Here is a 19,439-nt window from a genome sequence, read left to right as displayed (position 1 = left end):
AGTACTCTGCGTTGTGCCCGCAGCATCCCCAGTCCAAATCCGGATGATGGCATCTTTTCGTGTAGGTGAAGACATTGTTGAACTCCTTTTTGCCAACACAATATTTTCGCCATCCACATTGATAGTTGGCCCCGGTGTTCTCTGAGCATGTGACTCACTGGTGGGAGTAGTCGTGGCCGAGAGGTTAAGGCGATGGACTCGAAATCCATTGGGGTCTCCCCGCGCAGGTTCGAACCCTGCCGACTACGTGGCTCCTTGTCACTTTGTCTGTTTGCGACAGGAATTGTGCCATCCATGAGCTTTGTACAAACTCCTTTTTTCTCTAAAACGGAAAATTGGGCAACCCACATCTCTTTTCAAGCCTGAAGTGAGCAGGTTTTTGTGTAGGCGAAGACGTCCTTAGTTTATAAATAAGTGTTTTGGCACACCTGTCCGAGTGGCATAGTGTATGCCTTATTCAAACGCCTCATTGACTAAGCCACCTGAATGAGATGGAGAATTAGTAGGGCAAGCGAGTCATGCCCCAGTGGCCTGTCGAAGTAGTCGTTCATCCGGATTACTTTGTGTGCTGGCCTTGTTTAAATGCTGATGCTGTTGTTGTCACTGAAGCCAAAGTAATGGGGGCACATGAGCGCAGGTTTTTATCAGCCCCAGTGACCGATAAGGCACTGGCCTCCTAAGCCAGGGATTGTGGGTTCGAGTCCCATCTGGGGTGGTTTACAGCAGAGTGGCGCAGCGGAAGCGTGCTGGGCCCATAACCCAGAGGTCGATGGACCGAAACCATCCTCTGCTAAGGCTTCTTCACTTATATACATGTTTTATCCCAAATAAAGAGCAACTTCCACATCCCGCTTGTTCGTTCAGAAAATCTGTGTGTATGCCTTATTCAAACGCCTCATTGACTAAGCCACCTGAATGAGATGGAGAATTAGTAGGGCAAGCGAGTCATGCACCAGTGGCCTGTCAAAGTCGTCGTTCATCCGGATTACTTTGTGTGCTGGCCTTGTTTAAATGCAGATGCTGTTGTTGTCACTGAAGCCAAAGTAATGGGGGCACATGAGCGCAGGTTTTTATCAGCCCCAGTGGCCTACTGGATAAGGCACTGGCCTCCTAAGCCAGGGATTGTGGGTTCAAGTCCCATCTGGGGTGGTTTACAGCAGGGTGGTTTACAGCAGAGCTCGAGTCCCATCTGGGGTGGTTTACACAAGAGTGGCGCAGCGGATGTGTGCTGGGCCCATAACCCAGAGGTTGATGGATTGAACCCATCCTCTGCTAGGACTGCTTTACTTATGTACATTCTCTGTTCCTACTTGGAGAAAAGTCGCCTCAGCTGTGCTAAAATCCTCTGTAGTTTTCACATGTTCTAATAGATGACAGAAGAGCGCTTCAAGTGTGCCTACATGCAAGTCCTTTTGAAAACAGTAGGGTAAGGCAATTTTGATGTCAGGAGCAGAATCAAATGAATCAATTCATTCAATTCATTCATGGCGCAGCGGAAGCGTGCTGGGCCCATAACCCAGAGGTCGATGGATCGAAACCATCCTCTGCTAAACTTTTTTTACTTAAATACATGCTCTGCTCCTACTTGAAGAAAAGTTGCCTCAACTCTATGCTAAAACACTCTGTATTTTTCACCTGATCTAATTTATGACAGGAGCACTTCAAATGTGCCTAAACGCAAGTCCTTTTGAAAAGTTGTGGGTATGGCAGTTTTGTTATCAGGAGCAGAGTGGTGCAGCAGAAGCGTACTGGGCGCATAACCCAGAGGTCGATGGACCGAAACCATCCTCTGCTAAGGCTTCTTCACTTATATACATGTTTTATCCCAAATAAAGAGCAACTTCCACATCCCGCTTGTTCGTTCAGAAAATCTGTGTGTATGCCTTACTCAAACGCTTCATTGACTAAGCCACCTGAATGAGATGGAGAATTAGTAGGGCAAGCGAGTCATGCCCCAGTGGCCTGTCGAAGTAGTCGGTCATCCGGATTACATTGTGTGCTGGCCTTGTTTAAATGCCTATGCTGTTGTTGTCACTGAAGCCAAAGTAATGGGGGCACATGAGCGCAGGTTTTTATCAGCCCCAGTGACCGATAAGGCACTGGCCTCCTAAGCCAGGGATTGTGGGTTCGAGTCCCATCTGGGGTGGTTTACAGCAGAGTGGCGCAGCGGAAGCGTGCTGGGCCCATAACCCAGAGATCGATGGATCGAAACCATTCTCTGCTAGGACTGCATTACTTATTTACATGCTCTGTTCCTACTTGGAGAAAAGTCACCTCAGCTGTGTGCTAAAACCCTCTGTAGTTTTCACATGTTCTAATAGATGACAGAAGAGCACTTCAAGTGGGCCTACACGCAAGTCCTATTGAAAACAGTAGGGTATGGCAATTTTGTTGTCAGCAGCAGAGTGGCGCAGCGGAAGCGTGCTGGGCCCATAACCCAGAGGTCGATGGATCGAAACCATCCTCTGCTAAACCTTTTTTTACTTAAATGCATGCTCTGCTCCTACTTGAAGAAAAGTTGCCTCAACTCTATGCTAAAACACTCTTTATTTTTCACCTGATCCAATTTATGACAGGAGCATTTCAAATGTGCCTAAACGCAAGTCCTTTTGAAAAGTTGTGGGTATGGCAGCTTTGTTGTCAGGAGCAGAGTGGCGCAGCGGAAGCGTGCTGGGCCCATAACCCAGAGGTCGATGGATCGAAACCATCCTCTGCTAAGACTGCTTCACTTATAAACATGCTGTGTTCTTACTTGAAGATAAGCTCACACATGTGCTCTTCATGTGTGCCTAAACACAAGTCCTTATGAAAACACCTGTGAATTGGAGTTCTTCTATGGCGAGCAGAGTGGCGCAGCGGAAGCGTGCTGGGCCCATAACCCAGAGGTCGATGGATCGAAACCATCCTCTGCTAAGACTGCTTCACTTATAAACATGCTGTGTTCTTAATTGAAGATAAGCTCATACATGTGCTCTTCATGTGTGCCTAAACACAAATCCTTATGAAAACACCTGTGAATTGGAGTTTTTCTATGGTGAGCAGAGTGGCGCAGCGGAAGCGTGCTGGGCCCATAACCCAGAGGTCGATGGATCGAAACCATTCTCTGCTAAGGCTTCTTCACTTATATACATGTTTTATCCCAAATAAAGAGCAACTTCTACATCCCGCTTGTTCGTTCAGAAAATCTGTGTGTATGCCTTATTCAAACGCCTCATTGACTAAGTCACCTGAATGAGATGGAGAATTAGTAGGGCAAGCGAGTCATGCACCAGTGGCCTGTCAAAGTCGTCGTTCATCCGGATTACTTTGTGTGCTGGCCTTGTTTAAATGCCGATGCTGTTGTTGTCACTGAAGCCAAAGTAATGGGGGCACATGAGCATAGGTTTTTATCAGCCCCAGTGGCCTAATGGATAAGGCACTGGCCTCCTAAGCCAGGGATTGTGGGTTCGAGTCCCATCTGGGGTGGTTTACAGCAGAGTGGCGCAGCGGAAGCGTGCTGGGCCCATAACCCAGAGGTCGATGGATCGAAACCATCCTCTGCTAAGGCTTCTTCACTTATATACATGTTTTATCCCAAATAAAGAGCAACTTCCACATCCCGCTTGTTCGTTCAGAAAATCTGTGGCTGCGTTCGAAACCGCATACTCAATGAGTAGGTACTTAATTTCAATAAGTACTTACTTAACAAGCGCTAAAAGAGTAGGTACTTTATAGCCAGATCTCGTTGAGTATGAATGCGAACCGGACATCTGCCATGTTGACGTTATCATGTGACCTACGACGCGTTATCACACGCGCAACAACTTAAAAGATTTGAACGACACGTTTAATTCATCTATCTGTAAATATCTTGATATTGATTAAACTTGCTCATTTTGTGGTCTTTTTGAAGAAACTGCTGCCCATTTATTTTGTGAATACATTTAGGGTTGATTTAAGTTCTTATATTTAAAGGAGCTGTATGTAAGAAATGTATTTCAATTAATCATAAAATGGCCCTGATATGTCACTAGACATTAAGAAATCATGTTCATTTCAAATACTTATATCACTGACAACAGTAGTACGGCCAGGATATTGTCATTTAAAAAGTGAAGTTGCAGCCCTCAACTGATGTTGATGTTGTCATGTTGTGTTTTGGCCTGAAGCGCCACCCTCCACCTATCTACCAATCACGAAGTCAGTAGTGTTTCTGCATCCGGGTTGCCAGCTCAGCTCTAGTTACCACAGCTGCAGCTACAAACGTTCGTGCTGGATTCTGCAGCCTATCTGGCAACCTCGAGTCAGGGGGGAGGGGGAGGGGATACACTGTTCTACAGTAATTTGAAAGTGATTGCAGTACCAGTTTTGGCCACAATCTTACATACGGCTCCTTTAAATTGGCTATGATATAACCATGGCTGTGTATTCCACTATATTCAGTGGCTGGAAACATTGTTTTCAATCATAATTACTTGCATGGATTCACATCGCAAATCAATCAGCAAGATTGATTTATGCAGATTTATGCTCGTCTCCAGTAGAGATCCATTTCCTGGAGAGTTTAGGTGTAGGAGTTTCTTCTTCTTCTTCTTCTTCTTCTATTCCTTTCCGGCAGACTAGGCACTACTAGTGCATTGCTGCCTCCCACTGGTGATAAAGATAGTCTACATTAAGGCTCCCCTTAGCCTATATTTTCCAATATATGTCCGCAGCCTTAGGTGTAGGAGTTTAGTCTTAATTACAACTTGTAACTTGTGGTAGAACTCTGACTTGTACCACGTGATCGCTGTACCACCTGACCACTGCACCACCTGACCACTGCAGATCCAACCCTAATCAAACACACCTGAACAAGCTAATCAAGGGCTTCAAGATTAGGCTATATTAGAAAGCTGCAGGCAAATGATTTTCATTAGGGTTGGAGTTACCCAGACCCCCAATTGGATCTTTAAAAACGCATTTTCATAAAGTGTTTTAAACTCTTTTGATAGCGTTTGTTGTGGGACTCAGCTGATATTTTGATGCAGCAACAGGGGTCTTTCTTTGTAGTTTTGTGGTCCGCCCCTCCTGACTCACTAATTCAGTGCATCTTCCAGCAGAGTTGATTTTGAGATTGCAGGTCGAGAGGATGACAGCTCAAGTGTACTGCTCGTTTAGTGCTGTTTTATTGTGTCTGTCTGCTTGTTTAAGCACAACAGACGCTGGAGTCCTAGGTGAGAAGTTCTTTTAGCTTCATTACGCAGCCCGAAGAAGTGCATAAATAAAGTGCCTTACAACATTTGATTTCAGACACATCTGCTTGCAAAAATACAGTACAGACGTCAAGTGGAAGTTCATCTTTGTATGTTGGTTTAGTTTTAATAATAAGCAAAGTATAAATATGCAAACTGTCATAAGTTTATGCATTTTTCATTGCACAAGTAAAACCCATATAATCACTAATGGGCACTTTTGTTTACTGTTAAACACGAACATTAGTGTTATAATATGGCTGCAGAATTGTTACCGGACTGTATCAATCCTGAGTTTAAACTTTTGCCTAAAGTCTTTTTTTTGTTTGTTTTAAGAAATGCATAAGCCTACAATATAACGTGGGGAGCTAATTATAACCGATAACTCTGCATTTTACATATATAGTGGGTTTCTATATTTGTTTTGTTTTCTGTTGAGTAGCTTATTAAAATGCTTAAAAGGAAATGAGGGTGGTCATGTGGATGGCATCATTTTTGAAGATGTACACCAGTAAATTTGTATACAACAAATTAACTGATGTCCATGCTTTCTATCAGCATTGCGCTATTACTCACTCTACTACAGTGGGGTAGGTTGTAACTTCACTCTCAGTCTTTGAAACTGATTGATGTGGTTTAGTGAAAAATGGTAGATTTCTAAGCTACTTGACTTGAAGCAGATAAATGTGTGAATATTATAAAGTTTGAGACTCATTGCAAAACCCCTGACTTGCAAATGCTGAAGCAAACTATTACAGCACTTCCTGGTCTCCCCTAATGATCCTCTTCTGTAGTTTCTGGTCAGTGTCCAGCGATGCTGACGGTCGTGCCCTCCCGACGAGATTGCACTTCTGATAGAGACTGCTCTGGAGGACACAAATGCTGTCAATTTCCCTGTGGGTCCGCGTGTGTGCCGCCTGTTTTCAGTGAGTTTTAATTATTGATGCATGCTATACATCTTCCAGGAAAAAAAAAACCCTGAAAAAGTTTTCACTCAGGAATTGCTAGCAAGTTTCACAAATAATTGCAAAGAAACCGTGAGTAACACATTGAACTAAACGTGAAACTATAAAGTAGATGGACTGAATATTCCGGTAAATCCTCCTACGATTTTTTTTTTTTTTTTTTTTTTTTTTTTCATACAGTGTATGAGACATTCAGTATTCAGTGATGTGGTTTCTCTGTCATGTGTCTCTATAACAGCAAAGGCAGGGGAGTGTCCAAGCACAAAGTCTGGAGCAGGAATGTGTGCAGAGTTGTGTTACTATGACAGTGACTGTCCGAACAATGAGAAATGCTGCAGCAATGGATGTGGACATCAGTGTATGGATCCATTTGCAGGTATTTATGTTATTATATTAGTGTTTGGGTCAGCTTCCTCATTTCAGTTTGTCTTGTTTTATAATTAATCGTTCTCAATGTAAAAAGTATTCAGCCAATAGCACAGGAAGGCTTTACAAAATTAATTCAAATGATTAATAATACGATCATGATTAAGAATTAAGGTGTAAAATTTGGTATTTGGGTTTTGTGCTGTATCTGAGACTGAATGCCTATAAACGGACTGACTGAAGTTGACTATCTGTATCCATCCAGTGAAGCCTGCAGCCGAACCGCCGAGGCCTCCAGGAAAGCCTGCAGCCGAACCTCCAAAGCCTCCAGTGAAGCCTGCAGTTGAACCTCCAAAGCCTCCAGGAAAGCCTGCAGCCGAACCTCCAAAGCCTCCAGGGAAGCCTGCAGCCGAACCTCCAAAGCCTCCAGGAAAGCCTGCAGCCGAACCTCCAAAGCCTCCAGGAAAGCCTGCAACCGAACCTCCAAAGCCACCAGGAAAGCCTGCAGCCGAACCTCCAAAGACTCCAGGAAAGCCTGCAGCTGAACCTCCAAAGCCTCCAGTGGAGCCTTCTACCGAAGAGCCGGAGCCTTCTAACGAACTGCCGGAGCCTTCTACAGAACTGCCGGAGCCTTCTGCTGAACTGCCGGAGCCTTCTACCGAACCTCTGGAGCCTTCAGACGAACTGCCAGTGACGCCTGCAGTGGAACCCCCAAAGCCTCCAGTGAAGCCTGCAGCCGAACCCCCGAAGCCTCCAATGAAGCCTGCAGCCGAACCCCCGAAGCCTCCTGTAAAGCCTCCAATGAAGCCTGTGGCCGAACCCCCGAAGCCTCCAATGAAGCCTGCAGCTGAACCCCCGAAGCCTCCTGTGAAGCCTGTGGCCGAACTGCCCAAGCCTCCAATGAAGCCTGTGGCCGAACCGCCCAAGCCTCCAATGAAGCCTGCAGGCGAACCCCCGAGGCCTCCTGTGAAGCCTGCAGCGCCTCCAATGAAGCCTGCAGCTGAACCTCCAAAGCCAACTGACCCTTATGGCCAATGTCCTGGCCATAATTAATGTGGCTATGCATGCAGTGCTGATTTAACCATTGGATGTATGGTGTTTTCCCCTTTTATCACCAAATAAATCTCACACTTGTAAGACCATTTCCTCTTTTTCTTTTTTCTTTTTTTGGAAAACAAGGAATTAGATTTTTGTATTCCAGTGTTAGTTTGGCTGTTCTCTCACATAATGGCTCATTGGAATCAATGCGTGAGATCCCACTCTCCAAAGCCACGCCTCTTTCAAAATGCTTGAACGCACACAGCAGAGTCTGTAAAGTGTCACAGGTTGAAAGACTGCACTAAATTGCCTCATGTCTAAAATGCATAACATTACGGTGATAATGAATGTAAACAAATTGCAGTGCGCTAGTTGTACCACCTGACTGATGCAGATTCATTTCGGCGTTGATGGTGTTGACATGGAAACGTCTGAATCCAAATGCAATGATTGGACGAACAATTCTATGAATTCTGTGAAGTTTCAACCAGTATTGTCTATTGACCAATAGTCTTCTGCATTCTGAAGCATTTTAGTGAAATTGTCTTCTAGTGGTTGTTTTAATTTAGGAAGTTGCAACTTCAAGCCTCTTAACAGATGATCCCTTTAGTTGCCTGCGACCAAATGAGTTCTGAATGCCTGTAATGCCGAGTTCACACTGCACAATTTTCAAAGTAGTCGGGTCCCTGTTCTTTTCACACTGCACGGCTATCTGGGGTAACGTTCAGTTGCTGCTGTGTGCACGATGCACCGACGACAGTTTCACAGTGCATGACTATACAACCAAACCCACGCGAGAAGTGGCAGGAGTAGTCGTGGCTGAGAGGTTATGGTGATGGACTTGAATTCCATTGGGGTCTCCCCGCGCAGGTTCGAACCCTGCCGACTGTGTGGCTCTTTGTCTGTTTGCGACAGGAATTGTGACATCTAGGAGCTTTGTACGAGCTGCTTTTTTTTTTTTCTAACACGGACATTGGGCTCTTTTCAAGCCTGAAGTGGGCATCGTTTCAAAAGGCCCAGATCATATGTGATTTTGGCCATTCTATTCAGGCTGTCGGAGCAATGGCTTTGGCATCCCCCGACAACTTCACAGCCTTCATGTTGTGCAGCTCAAGAGTCGCCGCATTATATTTTATGGAGAATCTTGGATATTAGTGTTTTGAAATGTTGCATTCGTTCTCTCTTAGAAAAGTCAAACAGAAACCTACTCATTATGTCCCAAGTGCTCTTTTGTCGAAACCACCTTAGAGTTAGCAACATGCCATGAAAAAAAACTCCACTCTTTCAATGGCAGTGTTCCTAGCTTTGGAAGGAGCAGCCTATCTCTCTCGTCCCTTTATAAATTGTGGTCTTCATCCTTTAATACCACAAACTTTAAGCTGACAAAGCATGAACACTTTAAGGAGAAAGTGCTGTTATATCCCTAGGGTGGCTGTTCCCTGGCAAAAGCCCGGCTAGCTCAAATGGTAGCGCATCAGACTTTTAATCTGAGGGTCCAGGGTTCAAGGAAACCTCCCCTAATCTCTTGCTGTGCTCTTCCCAGCCTTTGAGAGAGGTGGTCTTCCTCTTCAAGATAAGATGTGCCGGGGTTATTTCCCAGCATTTGGTGTTGTTTTGCCTGCTGTAATGCTTGGTTACTAGGGACTTTAAGCAACAGCTGCGGATTGCCCAACACTGCCGTTCCGGCAATGGCAAAGAGCTAAAGAGCGTAAAAATCACTAAGCGACAGTAAAGAGGACGGCGTAGGGGTAATTTAATCATCAGACAAAATACAAAAAAAGGAAGTGATTTTAAAAAGGAAGAGAAGGGTTGCTTTTGGCATTTAATGATATACAGAAATGATTACAATGCCACATAACCTAAAACATAACATTAATATTCTTAATCTGTCACGTAGTAACGACTACGGCAAATCAGCTGTTCTCACGTGGTAGACGGTTACAGTAGAACGTCGCACGTGCACAATAGAACGGCAGAATGCCGTTCCACCAGAGGCTGTTGCTTAAAGTCCCTACTGTCTAAGCAAGCAGTGGTGGGGGACATTGAGAGAACTCAGCTGAAGCTTGCCGTTGACTCTGTATGTGCAGGCCCGGGGCAAGTGGAAAGATTGCTTACTCTGTATAGCATTTAGTACTCTGCGTTGTGCCCGCAGCATCCCCAGTCCAAATCCGGATGATGGCATCTTTTCGTGTAGGTGAAGACATTGTTGAACTCCTTTTTGCCAACACAATATTTTCGCCATCCACATTGATAGTTGGCCCCGGTGTTCTCTGAGCATGTGACTCACTGGTGGGAGTAGTCGTGGCCGAGAGGTTAAGGCGATGGACTCGAAATCCATTGGGGTCTCCCCGCGCAGGTTCGAACCCTGCCGACTACGTGGCTCCTTGTCACTTTGTCTGTTTGCGACAGGAATTGTGCCATCCATGAGCTTTGTACAAACTCCTTTTTTCTCTAAAACGGAAAATTGGGCAACCCACATCTCTTTTCAAGCCTGAAGTGAGCAGGTTTTTGTGTAGGCGAAGACGTCCTTAGTTTATAAATAAGTGTTTTGGCACACCTGTCCGAGTGGCATAGTGTATGCCTTATTCAAACGCCTCATTGACTAAGCCACCTGAATGAGATGGAGAATTAGTAGGGCAAGCGAGTCATGCCCCAGTGGCCTGTCGAAGTAGTCGTTCATCCGGATTACTTTGTGTGCTGGCCTTGTTTAAATGCTGATGCTGTTGTTGTCACTGAAGCCAAAGTAATGGGGGCACATGAGCGCAGGTTTTTATCAGCCCCAGTGACCGATAAGGCACTGGCCTCCTAAGCCAGGGATTGTGGGTTCGAGTCCCATCTGGGGTGGTTTACAGCAGAGTGGCGCAGCGGAAGCGTGCTGGGCCCATAACCCAGAGGTCGATGGACCGAAACCATCCTCTGCTAAGGCTTCTTCACTTATATACATGTTTTATCCCAAATAAAGAGCAACTTCCACATCCCGCTTGTTCGTTCAGAAAATCTGTGTGTATGCCTTATTCAAACGCCTCATTGACTAAGCCACCTGAATGAGATGGAGAATTAGTAGGGCAAGCGAGTCATGCACCAGTGGCCTGTCAAAGTCGTCGTTCATCCGGATTACTTTGTGTGCTGGCCTTGTTTAAATGCAGATGCTGTTGTTGTCACTGAAGCCAAAGTAATGGGGGCACATGAGCGCAGGTTTTTATCAGCCCCAGTGGCCTACTGGATAAGGCACTGGCCTCCTAAGCCAGGGATTGTGGGTTCAAGTCCCATCTGGGGTGGTTTACAGCAGGGTGGTTTACAGCAGAGCTCGAGTCCCATCTGGGGTGGTTTACACAAGAGTGGCGCAGCGGATGTGTGCTGGGCCCATAACCCAGAGGTTGATGGATTGAACCCATCCTCTGCTAGGACTGCTTTACTTATGTACATTCTCTGTTCCTACTTGGAGAAAAGTCGCCTCAGCTGTGCTAAAATCCTCTGTAGTTTTCACATGTTCTAATAGATGACAGAAGAGCGCTTCAAGTGTGCCTACATGCAAGTCCTTTTGAAAACAGTAGGGTAAGGCAATTTTGATGTCAGGAGCAGAATCAAATGAATCAATTCATTCAATTCATTCATGGCGCAGCGGAAGCGTGCTGGGCCCATAACCCAGAGGTCGATGGATCGAAACCATCCTCTGCTAAACTTTTTTTACTTAAATACATGCTCTGCTCCTACTTGAAGAAAAGTTGCCTCAACTCTATGCTAAAACACTCTGTATTTTTCACCTGATCTAATTTATGACAGGAGCACTTCAAATGTGCCTAAACGCAAGTCCTTTTGAAAAGTTGTGGGTATGGCAATTTTGTTATCAGGAGCAGAGTGGTGCAGCAGAAGCGTACTGGGCGCATAACCCAGAGGTCGATGGACCGAAACCATCCTCTGCTAAGGCTTCTTCACTTATATACATGTTTTATCCCAAATAAAGAGCAACTTCCACATCCCGCTTGTTCGTTCAGAAAATCTGTGTGTATGCCTTACTCAAACGCTTCATTGACTAAGCCACCTGAATGAGATGGAGAATTAGTAGGGCAAGCGAGTCATGCCCCAGTGGCCTGTCGAAGTAGTCGGTCATCCGGATTACATTGTGTGCTGGCCTTGTTTAAATGCCTATGCTGTTGTTGTCACTGAAGCCAAAGTAATGGGGGCACATGAGCGCAGGTTTTTATCAGCCCCAGTGACCGATAAGGCACTGGCCTCCTAAGCCAGGGATTGTGGGTTCGAGTCCCATCTGGGGTGGTTTACAGCAGAGTGGCGCAGCGGAAGCGTGCTGGGCCCATAACCCAGAGATCGATGGATCGAAACCATTCTCTGCTAGGACTGCATTACTTATTTACATGCTCTGTTCCTACTTGGAGAAAAGTCACCTCAGCTGTGTGCTAAAACCCTCTGTAGTTTTCACATGTTCTAATAGATGACAGAAGAGCACTTCAAGTGGGCCTACACGCAAGTCCTATTGAAAACAGTAGGGTATGGCAATTTTGTTGTCAGCAGCAGAGTGGCGCAGCGGAAGCGTGCTGGGCCCATAACCCAGAGGTCGATGGATCGAAACCATCCTCTGCTAAACCTTTTTTTACTTAAATGCATGCTCTGCTCCTACTTGAAGAAAAGTTGCCTCAACTCTATGCTAAAACACTCTTTATTTTTCACCTGATCCAATTTATGACAGGAGCATTTCAAATGTGCCTAAACGCAAGTCCTTTTGAAAAGTTGTGGGTATGGCAGCTTTGTTATCAGGAGCAGAGTGGCGCAGCGGAAGCGTGCTGGGCCCATAACCCAGAGGTCGATGGATCGAAACCATCCTCTGCTAAGACTGCTTCACTTATAAACATGCTGTGTTCTTACTTGAAGATAAGCTCACACATGTGCTCTTCATGTGTGCCTAAACACAAGTCCTTATGAAAACACCTGTGAATTGGAGTTCTTCTATGGCGAGCAGAGTGGCGCAGCGGAAGCGTGCTGGGCCCATAACCCAGAGGTCGATGGATCGAAACCATCCTCTGCTAAGACTGCTTCACTTATAAACATGCTGTGTTCTTAATTGAAGATAAGCTCATACATGTGCTCTTCATGTGTGCCTAAACACAAATCCTTATGAAAACACCTGTGAATTGGAGTTTTTCTATGGTGAGCAGAGTGGCGCAGCGGAAGCGTGCTGGGCCCATAACCCAGAGGTCGATGGATCGAAACCATTCTCTGCTAAGGCTTCTTCACTTATATACATGTTTTATCCCAAATAAAGAGCAACTTCTACATCCCGCTTGTTCGTTCAGAAAATCTGTGTGTATGCCTTATTCAAACGCCTCATTGACTAAGTCACCTGAATGAGATGGAGAATTAGTAGGGCAAGCGAGTCATGCACCAGTGGCCTGTCAAAGTCGTCGTTCATCCGGATTACTTTGTGTGCTGGCCTTGTTTAAATGCCGATGCTGTTGTTGTCACTGAAGCCAAAGTAATGGGGGCACATGAGCATAGGTTTTTATCAGCCCCAGTGGCCTAATGGATAAGGCACTGGCCTCCTAAGCCAGGGATTGTGGGTTCGAGTCCCATCTGGGGTGGTTTACAGCAGAGTGGCGCAGCGGAAGCGTGCTGGGCCCATAACCCAGAGGTCGATGGATCGAAACCATCCTCTGCTAAGGCTTCTTCACTTATATACATGTTTTATCCCAAATAAAGAGCAACTTCCACATCCCGCTTGTTCGTTCAGAAAATCTGTGGCTGCGTTCGAAACCGCATACTCAATGAGTAGGTACTTAATTTCAATAAGTACTTACTTAACAAGCGCTAAAAGAGTAGGTACTTTATAGCCAGATCTCGTTGAGTATGAATGCGAACCGGACATCTGCCATGTTGACGTTATCATGTGACCTACGACGCGTTATCACACGCGCAACAACTTAAAAGATTTGAACGACACGTTTAATTCATCTATCTGTAAATATCTTGATATTGATTAAACTTGCTCATTTTGTGGTCTTTTTGAAGAAACTGCTGCCCATTTATTTTGTGAATACATTTAGGGTTGATTTAAGTTCTTATATTTAAAGGAGCTGTATGTAAGAAATGTATTTCAATTAATCATAAAATGGCCCTGATATGTCACTAGACATTAAGAAATCATGTTCATTTCAAATACTTATATCACTGACAACAGTAGTACGGCCAGGATATTGTCATTTAAAAAGTGAAGTTGCAGCCCTCAACTGATGTTGATGTTGTCATGTTGTGTTTTGGCCTGAAGCGCCACCCTCCACCTATCTACCAATCACGAAGTCAGTAGTGTTTCTGCATCCGGGTTGCCAGCTCAGCTCTAGTTACCACAGCTGCAGCTACAAACGTTCGTGCTGGATTCTGCAGCCTATCTGGCAACCTCGAGTCAGGGGGGAGGGGGAGGGGATACACTGTTCTACAGTAATTTGAAAGTGATTGCAGTACCAGTTTTGGCCACAATCTTACATACGGCTCCTTTAAATTGGCTATGATATAACCATGGCTGTGTATTCCACTATATTCAGTGGCTGGAAACATTGTTTTCAATCATAATTACTTGCATGGATTCACATCGCAAATCAATCAGCAAGATTGATTTATGCAGATTTATGCTCGTCTCCAGTAGAGATCCATTTCCTGGAGAGTTTAGGTGTAGGAGTTTCTTCTTCTTCTTCTTCTTCTTCTATTCCTTTCCGGCAGACTAGGCACTACTAGTGCATTGCTGCCTCCCACTGGTGATAAAGATAGTCTACATTAAGGCTCCCCTTAGCCTATATTTTCCAATATATGTCCGCAGCCTTAGGTGTAGGAGTTTAGTCTTAATTACAACTTGTAACTTGTGGTAGAACTCTGACTTGTACCACGTGATCGCTGTACCACCTGACCACTGCACCACCTGACCACTGCAGATCCAACCCTAATCAAACACACCTGAACAAGCTAATCAAGGGCTTCAAGATTAGGCTATATTAGAAAGCTGCAGGCAAATGATTTTCATTAGGGTTGGAGTTACCCAGACCCCCAATTGGATCTTTAAAAACGCATTTTCATAAAGTGTTTTAAACTCTTTTGATAGCGTTTGTTGTGGGACTCAGCTGATATTTTGATGCAGCAACAGGGGTCTTTCTTTGTAGTTTTGTGGTCCGCCCCTCCTGACTCACTAATTCAGTGCATCTTCCAGCAGAGTTGATTTTGAGATTGCAGGTCGAGAGGATGACAGCTCAAGTGTACTGCTCGTTTAGTGCTGTTTTATTGTGTCTGTCTGCTTGTTTAAGCACAACAGACGCTGGAGTCCTAGGTGAGAAGTTCTTTTAGCTTCATTACGCAGCCCGAAGAAGTGCATAAATAAAGTGCCTTACAACATTTGATTTCAGACACATCTGCTTGCAAAAATACAGTACAGACGTCAAGTGGAAGTTCATCTTTGTATGTTGGTTTAGTTTTAATAATAAGCAAAGTATAAATATGCAAACTGTCATAAGTTTATGCATTTTTCATTGCACAAGTAAAACCCATATAATCACTAATGGGCACTTTTGTTTACTGTTAAACACGAACATTAGTGTTATAATATGGCTGCAGAATTGTTACCGGACTGTATCAATCCTGAGTTTAAACTTTTGCCTAAAGTCTTTTTTTTGTTTGTTTTAAGAAATGCATAAGCCTACAATATAACGTGGGGAGCTAATTATAACCGATAACTCTGCATTTTACATATATAGTGGGTTTCTATATTTGTTTTGTTTTCTGTTGAGTAGCTTATTAAAATGCTTAAAAGGAAATGAGGGTGGTCATGTGGATGGCATCATTTTTGAAGATGTACACCAGTAAATTTGTATACAACAAATTAACTGATGTCCATGCTTTCTATCAGCATTGCGCTATTACTCACTCTACTACAGTGGGGTAGGTTGTAACTTCACTCTCAGTCTTTGAAACTGATTGATGTGGTTTAGTGAAAAATGGTAGATTTCTAAGCTACTTGACTTGAAGCAGATAAATGTGTGAATATTATAAAGTTTGAGACTCATTGCAAAACCCCTGACTTGCAAATGCTGAAGCAAACTATTACAGCACTTCCTGGTCTCCCCTAATGATCCTCTTCTGTAGTTTCTGGTCAGTGTCCAGCGATGCTGACGGTCGTGCCCTCCCGACGAGATTGCACTTCTGATAGAGACTGCTCTGGAGGACACAAATGCTGTCAATTTCCCTGTGGGTCCGCGTGTGTGCCGCCTGTTTTCAGTGAGTTTTAATTATTGATGCATGCTATACATCTTCCAGGAAAAAAAAAACCCTGAAAAAGTTTTCACTCAGGAATTGCTAGCAAGTTTCACAAATAATTGCAAAGAAACCGTGAGTAACACATTGAACTAAACGTGAAACTATAAAGTAGATGGACTGAATATTCCGGTAAATCCTCCTACGATTTTTTTTTTTTTTTTTTTTTTTTTTTTCATACAGTGTATGAGACATTCAGTATTCAGTGATGTGGTTTCTCTGTCATGTGTCTCTATAACAGCAAAGGCAGGGGAGTGTCCAAGCACAAAGTCTGGAGCAGGAATGTGTGCAGAGTTGTGTTACTATGACAGTGACTGTCCGAACAATGAGAAATGCTGCAGCAATGGATGTGGACATCAGTGTATGGATCCATTTGCAGGTATTTATGTTATTATATTAGTGTTTGGGTCAGCTTCCTCATTTCAGTTTGTCTTGTTTTATAATTAATCGTTCTCAATGTAAAAAGTATTCAGCCAATAGCACAGGAAGGCTTTACAAAATTAATTCAAATGATTAATAATACGATCATGATTAAGAATTAAGGTGTAAAATTTGGTATTTGGGTTTTGTGCTGTATCTGAGACTGAATGCCTATAAACGGACTGACTGAAGTTGACTATCTGTATCCATCCAGTGAAGCCTGCAGCCGAACCGCCGAGGCCTCCAGGAAAGCCTGCAGCCGAACCTCCAAAGCCTCCAGTGAAGCCTGCAGTTGAACCTCCAAAGCCTCCAGGAAAGCCTGCAGCCGAACCTCCAAAGCCTCCAGGGAAGCCTGCAGCCGAACCTCCAAAGCCTCCAGGAAAGCCTGCAGCCGAACCTCCAAAGCCTCCAGGAAAGCCTGCAACCGAACCTCCAAAGCCACCAGGAAAGCCTGCAGCCGAACCTCCAAAGACTCCAGGAAAGCCTGCAGCTGAACCTCCAAAGCCTCCAGTGGAGCCTTCTACCGAAGAGCCGGAGCCTTCTAACGAACTGCCGGAGCCTTCTACAGAACTGCCGGAGCCTTCTGCTGAACTGCCGGAGCCTTCTACCGAACCTCTGGAGCCTTCAGACGAACTGCCAGTGACGCCTGCAGTGGAACCCCCAAAGCCTCCAGTGAAGCCTGCAGCCGAACCCCCGAAGCCTCCAATGAAGCCTGCAGCCGAACCCCCGAAGCCTCCTGTAAAGCCTCCAATGAAGCCTGTGGCCGAACCCCCGAAGCCTCCAATGAAGCCTGCAGCTGAACCCCCGAAGCCTCCTGTGAAGCCTGTGGCCGAACTGCCCAAGCCTCCAATGAAGCCTGTGGCCGAACCGCCCAAGCCTCCAATGAAGCCTGCAGGCGAACCCCCGAGGCCTCCTGTGAAGCCTGCAGCGCCTCCAATGAAGCCTGCAGCTGAACCTCCAAAGCCAACTGACCCTTATGGCCAATGTCCTGGCCATAATTAATGTGGCTATGCATGCAGTGCTGATTTAACCATTGGATGTATGGTGTTTTCCCCTTTTATCACCAAATAAATCTCACACTTGTAAGACCATTTCCTCTTTTTCTTTTTTCTTTTTTTGGAAAACAAGGAATTAGATTTTTGTATTCCAGTGTTAGTTTGGCTGTTCTCTCACATAATGGCTCATTGGAATCAATGCGTGAGATCCCACTCTCCAAAGCCACGCCTCTTTCAAAATGCTTGAACGCACACAGCAGAGTCTGTAAAGTGTCACAGGTTGAAAGACTGCACTAAATTGCCTCATGTCTAAAATGCATAACATTACGGTGATAATGAATGTAAACAAATTGCAGTGCGCTAGTTGTACCACCTGACTGATGCAGATTCATTTCGGCGTTGATGGTGTTGACATGGAAACGTCTGAATCCAAATGCAATGATTGGACGAACAATTCTATGAATTCTGTGAAGTTTCAACCAGTATTGTCTATTGACCAATAGTCTTCTGCATTCTGAAGCATTTTAGTGAAATTGTCTTCTAGTGGTTGTTTTAATTTAGGAAGTTGCAACTTCAAGCCTATTAACAGATGATCCCTTTAGTTGCCTGCGACCAAATGAGTTCTGAATGCCTGTAATGCCGAGTTCACACTGCACAATTTTCAAAGTAGTCGGGTCCCTGTTCTTTTCACACTGCACGGCTATCTGGGGTAACGTTCAGTTGCTGCTGTGTGCACGATGCACCGACGACAGTTTCACAGTGCATGACTATACAACCAAACCCACGCGAGAAGTGGCAGGAGTAGTCGTGGCTGAGAGGTTATGGTGATGGACTTGAACTCCATTGGGGTCTCCCCGCGCAGGTTCGAACCCTGCCGACTGTGTGGCTCTTTGTCTGTTTGCGACAGGAATTGTGACATCTAGGAGCTTTGTACGAGCTGCTTTTTTTTTTTTCTAACACGGACATTGGGCTCTTTTCAAGCCTGAAGTGGGCATCGTTTCAAAAGGCCCAGATCATATGTGATTTTGGCCATTCTATTCAGGCTGTCGGAGCAATGGCTTTGGCATCCCCCGACAACTTCACAGCCTTCATGTTGTGCAGCTCAAGAGTCGCCGCATTATATTTTATGGAGAATCTTGGATATTAGTGTTTTGAAATGTTGCATTCGTTCTCTCTTAGAAAAGTCAAACAGAAACCTACTCATTATGTCCCAAGTGCTCTTTTGTCGAAACCACCTTAGAGTTAGCAACATGCCATGAAAAAAAACTCCACTCTTTCAATGGCAGTGTTCCTAGCTTTGGAAGGAGCAGCCTATCTCTCTCGTCCCTTTATAAATTGTGGTCTTCATCCTTTAATACCACAAACTTTAAGCTGACAAAGCATGAACACTTTAAGGAGAAAGTGCTGTTATATCCCTAGGGTGGCTGTTCCCTGGCAAAAGCCCGGCTAGCTCAAATGGTAGCGCATCAGACTTTTAATCTGAGGGTCCAGGGTTCAAGGAAACCTCCCCTAATCTCTTGCTGTGCTCTTCCCAGCCTTTGAGAGAGGTGGTCTTCCTCTTCAAGATAAGATGTGCCGGGGTTATTTCCCAGCATTTGGTGTTGTTTTGCCTGCTGTAATGCTTGGTTACTAGGGACTTTAAGCAACAGCTGCGGATTGCCCAACACTGCCGTTCCGGCAATGGCAAAGAGCTAAAGAGCGTAAAAATCACTAAGCGACAGTAAAGAGGACGGCGTAGGGGTAATTTAATCATCAGACAAAATACAAAAAAAGGAAGTGATTTTAAAAAGGAAGAGAAGGGTTGCTTTTGGCATTTAATGATATACAGAAATGATTACAATGCCACATAACCTAAAACATAACATTAATATTCTTAATCTGTCACGTAGTAACGACTACGGCAAATCAGCTGTTCTCACGTGGTAGACGGTTACAGTAGAACGTCGCACGTGCACAATAGAACGGCAGAATGCCGTTCCACCAGAGGCTGTTGCTTAAAGTCCCTACTGTCTAAGCAAGCAGTGGTGGGGGACATTGAGAGAACTCAGCTGAAGCTTGCCGTTGACTCTGTATGTGCAGGCCCGGGGCAAGTGGAAAGATTGCTTACTCTGTATAGCATTTAGTACTCTGCGTTGTGC

General features: G+C 44.9%; 2 protein-coding genes across 2 annotated transcripts; both read left to right on the top strand.

Annotated features, from left to right (window-relative positions):
- The first annotated feature begins 4,878 nt into the window (after window positions 1–4,878).
- On the top strand, window positions 4,879–7,714 carry LOC311088061 (uncharacterized protein). Its single transcript, XM_084121710.1, has 4 exons — window positions 4,879–5,195; window positions 6,008–6,139; window positions 6,417–6,554; window positions 6,810–7,714. The coding sequence occupies exons 1-4, from the start codon at window positions 5,111–5,113 to the stop codon at window positions 7,595–7,597; spliced, it is 1,143 nt and encodes a 380-aa protein (XP_083977836.1). The 5' UTR covers window positions 4,879–5,110; the 3' UTR covers window positions 7,598–7,714.
- Window positions 7,715–14,589: 6,875 nt separating this feature from the next.
- On the top strand, window positions 14,590–17,425 carry LOC311088060 (uncharacterized protein). The gene is made up of 4 exons (XM_084121709.1): window positions 14,590–14,906; window positions 15,719–15,850; window positions 16,128–16,265; window positions 16,521–17,425. The coding sequence occupies exons 1-4, from the start codon at window positions 14,822–14,824 to the stop codon at window positions 17,306–17,308; spliced, it is 1,143 nt and encodes a 380-aa protein (XP_083977835.1). The 5' UTR covers window positions 14,590–14,821; the 3' UTR covers window positions 17,309–17,425.
- Window positions 17,426–19,439: the final 2,014 nt, after the last annotated feature.

This window comes from Abramis brama (assembly GCF_963993115.1).
Source record: "Abramis brama genome assembly, chromosome: 8".
NCBI lineage: Eukaryota > Metazoa > Chordata > Actinopteri > Cypriniformes > Leuciscidae > Abramis > Abramis brama.
Note: the sequence above shows the minus strand (reverse complement) of the source record. Positions and strands in the feature narration are given on the sequence as shown.

What these genes read in the sequence shown, in the direction of transcription:
- LOC311088061 (XM_084121710.1), top strand. Translation starts at nt 5,111, where the DNA reads ATGACAGCTCAAGTGTACTGCTCGTTTAGTGCTGTTTTATTGTGTCTG. An exon ending in AACAGACGCTGGAGTCCTAG is followed by an intron (nt 5,196 to 6,007) that starts GTGAGAAGTTCT and finishes CCTCTTCTGTAG; the next exon opens with TTTCTGGTCAGTGTCCAGCG. An exon ending in GTGTATGGATCCATTTGCAG is followed by an intron (nt 6,555 to 6,809) that starts GTATTTATGTTA and finishes GTATCCATCCAG; the next exon opens with TGAAGCCTGCAGCCGAACCG.
- LOC311088060 (XM_084121709.1), top strand. Translation starts at nt 14,822, where the DNA reads ATGACAGCTCAAGTGTACTGCTCGTTTAGTGCTGTTTTATTGTGTCTG. An exon ending in GTGTGTGCCGCCTGTTTTCA is followed by an intron (nt 15,851 to 16,127) that starts GTGAGTTTTAAT and finishes TCTCTATAACAG; the next exon opens with CAAAGGCAGGGGAGTGTCCA. An exon ending in GTGTATGGATCCATTTGCAG is followed by an intron (nt 16,266 to 16,520) that starts GTATTTATGTTA and finishes GTATCCATCCAG; the next exon opens with TGAAGCCTGCAGCCGAACCG.